At 52.6% G+C, this 3143-nt stretch overlaps 1 protein-coding gene across 1 annotated transcript; it reads right to left on the bottom strand.

The window, feature by feature from the left end:
• Positions 1-1216: 1216 nt before the first annotated feature.
• On the bottom strand, positions 1217-2860 carry olig4 (oligodendrocyte transcription factor 4). Its single transcript, XM_064312926.1, has one exon. The coding sequence runs from the start codon at positions 2472-2474 to the stop codon at positions 1731-1733; it is 744 nt and encodes a 247-aa protein (XP_064168996.1). The 5' UTR covers positions 2475-2860; the 3' UTR covers positions 1217-1730.
• Between the last annotated feature and the right edge of the window lie 283 nt (positions 2861-3143).

Raw genomic sequence — 3143 nt, 5'->3', positions numbered from 1 at the left:
GATTAATCTCCCAAAGGTATGGCTGACGAAACAAAGTGAGACTAACAGTACCATAAAAGAACATTCGAAATTCACCAGCACTGCATATTTATAATGAATCAAATACAGTTACAACATATAATGCGTATAACTCAAAAATGATCAGAACACAGCATGTAATACTGAAATGCAATTATAGCATAGAGTGCTGATCAAGTGTCCAAGCTGCATTTTCTTAATTGGTGTTAATTTTTCTTAATTGGTGTTTCTTAATTAATCACGGTGATCGATCGCCGGCGCGTGCGAACGCTGACTCACGCTGTGAGGGCTTCAGCTGTCGTCCCTGGGGCTAGGAACGCAGCCCGGAGCTCGGCGGGGATTCGACGGGCGGGGGTCGCGGATAACGAGCCCTCAAAAGCCACGGCCCTCGAAGGCGCTTAACAAAGCGAGCCGAACGGCTCTCGCCGACCATGTGACCGCGCGGGGCCCACGCGCACGTTTCTTTTTCGTCGCCAACGAGCCGCGCCGACGGCTGATTGGTGGTCGACGGAGCGCGGGGCGCACAATGAGGCATTGGGGTGCGGGCGGGCGGTCGGGGGGAGGCGGGGGGGGTTGGGTTGGGGGTTTTAGGGTATTGTCTGGGAGTGCCGTCATTACAGGGCGCCTGGTCTGGGATTTCCAGAGCTGGTTAGCGGCTGACACACCGGTCTGGGAGCTGTCCTTTTATCCCCCCACCCCACCCCACCCCACCACTTAACAAGTCTGGGAGCTGTCTATTTAGTAAGCGCCCCTTTCCCACCTCCCCCCCCCCACACCCCATCGTGTACTTCACCCCAACTCATCACCCCACCTCCCCACTAATTTTTTATTTTCAATTATAACTTTTTTTTTTTTTTTTTTAAACATGGCTGAGATTGATTTTCTTTTTCGCTAAATTCTCTCTTCGTTTTTTTTCTTACCATATCCCCATTAGAGCTTGCCTCTGTGTTTCTGTCTGTTGATTGTACTGTAAGGTGAGGAGAAAACGCTTAGGCTGAAAAACGAACGTGGACTGAAACCTCCAGCCAGTTCTTACAGGTGCTACAGCACGTAGACGATTTAAACTTTTGAGACGGAGAGAATGTGATGTTCCAACCACAGTGACCATGGTAACTTACCGCACACAAATAATCGAGCGAAAAAGATGCGATTGAAAATGTATATACACATGGAAGTTAGATAAATAAAGAGAATAGCATTTAAAAAAAAATAAAACAATATATCTTTTATTTTAGATAACAAATACTGTATATACAAATAAACACAGGCATTTAAATTCTTTATACCATTTTTGTCCTTGTTGTGGTAGCTGTATAGCCAAAAAGACAAATTGATAGCAGCTATCTTCACTGTTTCAGGCCAGGGATATAACAACTGTTCAGCACAACATAAATTAGAAAACAGAACTGAATGTTTATCTGATGGTTCTGTGCACTTTCTAGAAAAGTTGCCGATGTAAACAAGTATATACTGACCAAAAAAAGAAAATTACAAAATGCCAACGGCGTGCTGAAGAAATCACTATCTGTACATTATATTTACACACTTAGTCAGAAACTTTCAAGGTGGTTTCTTACTTCTTTCTTCCCTTCCTTCTGATAAGAAGGAATAGTCCCCTCTGATAGGTCCCAGAGGCTGCAGCAGCTTTGCTGCGATTTCAGAGAACCGTGGTGCGGCCTGCGGCCCAGAGTGCAGTCCTGGGGCTCGCCTGCTCACTTGCCCATGGCGAGGCTGTGCAGGCGGGGCAGGGAAGCGGGGAGAGGCTGGCACAGGGCGCAGGGGCAGGGCAGGCCGTGGTAGTGCCGGTAGGAGGCGGAGAGGTGGAAGGGCTCCTTCAGGAGGTCCTGGAGCGGGGAGCGAAAGGGCAGGTAGCCCGCGGAGGGGGGCGACTGGGGAGCCGAGGGAGGGGCAGGGGGGGCGGCGGGGGCCGGCAGGGGCGGAGCTCCCACCAGCGAGTGCAGGGACTGGGCCAGGGGGTGCAGGGAGAGCTGCTGGGCGGCGGCCGCGGTCGCCGCGGAAACCGGGGCGGCGTGGCGGGTCGCGTTCCCGCCGTACACCTCCCCAACCAGCCTCTTCATCTCGTCCAGCGAGCTGGAGAGCATGAGGATGTAGTTGCGGGCCAGCAGCAGGGTGGAGATCTTGGAGAGCTTGCGGACGGCGGGGCCCTGCGCGTAGGGCATCACCTCCCGCAGCCCGTCCATGGCCTGGTTCAGGTCGTGCATCCTCTTCCTCTCCCGGCTGTTCACCTTCAGGCGCAGGTCCTGCCCGTCCTCCCCGGCCAGCCCCGCGCCGGCCTTGGCCTTGCCTCCACACCTCGCCTCCGTCCCCCCGCCAGGGAGCTTCTGCTCCCCCTGGAAGCCCTGGCTGGAGAAGTAGACCCCCAAGCGCCCCTGTCCGTCCGTCGCCAGGTCAGGCGAGGAGGAGCGGCTGGAGGAGGAGCCGGCTTCCGAGTCCATGTCCAACAATTGAGATAAAAAATTTTTAAAAACGTACGCAAAAAAAAAATGTTAAAATAAACAAATCTATTAATCTCAGTCTCTCTCACTCTCCGTGTCCGTTTCTGCCGTTTCAGGGCTATAAACCAAGTGTGACTACAGAGGAGCTCAATTGAATGCAAACTGCTCTGGTCCGTGAGTAAAGTTGTCCTCTCTCTGGTCAGGGGCACTTGTCCTAAATCTACACCCCCCTGAGGGCAGTATTAAATGACAGCGGCGGTTTCAGATCAGGGGCTAGCAGTCCTGGTCCAGGCTCTGATGGGGGGACTTTTATACCCCTGACCTGACAAAGGAACAATGAGCCGCATAATGAGCACTTAGCGACGGCCAATCAACGGAGAGGACACGGTCTCCGTCCCGCCCCCTTTTAACTACCTCTAATCCCCATCCTATACTGCACCCCCCCCCTCCTCTGCCTCCCCACCCCTCCCCACGGGCTTACCCCACTCACACCCTATGCACATTAGCCAGACCATGTCCAAATTCACACATATATGCAAAGGCACACACAGTAATTGTCGGACAAAGCTAAAGGTTTAAAGTGTTTAACTGACTGTGCGCCGAATGGTTTAAATCACTCTTCCATGCCTGGCATTGTCTGGCCTGGCAGCTTGATAGCTTCGGCAACAC

The sequence above is a fragment of the Anguilla rostrata genome, chromosome 1, assembly GCF_018555375.3.
Source record: "Anguilla rostrata isolate EN2019 chromosome 1, ASM1855537v3, whole genome shotgun sequence".
NCBI lineage: Eukaryota > Metazoa > Chordata > Actinopteri > Anguilliformes > Anguillidae > Anguilla > Anguilla rostrata.
The sequence above is the reverse complement of the archived record's forward strand: the minus strand, read 5'-3'. Positions and strand labels throughout refer to the sequence as shown.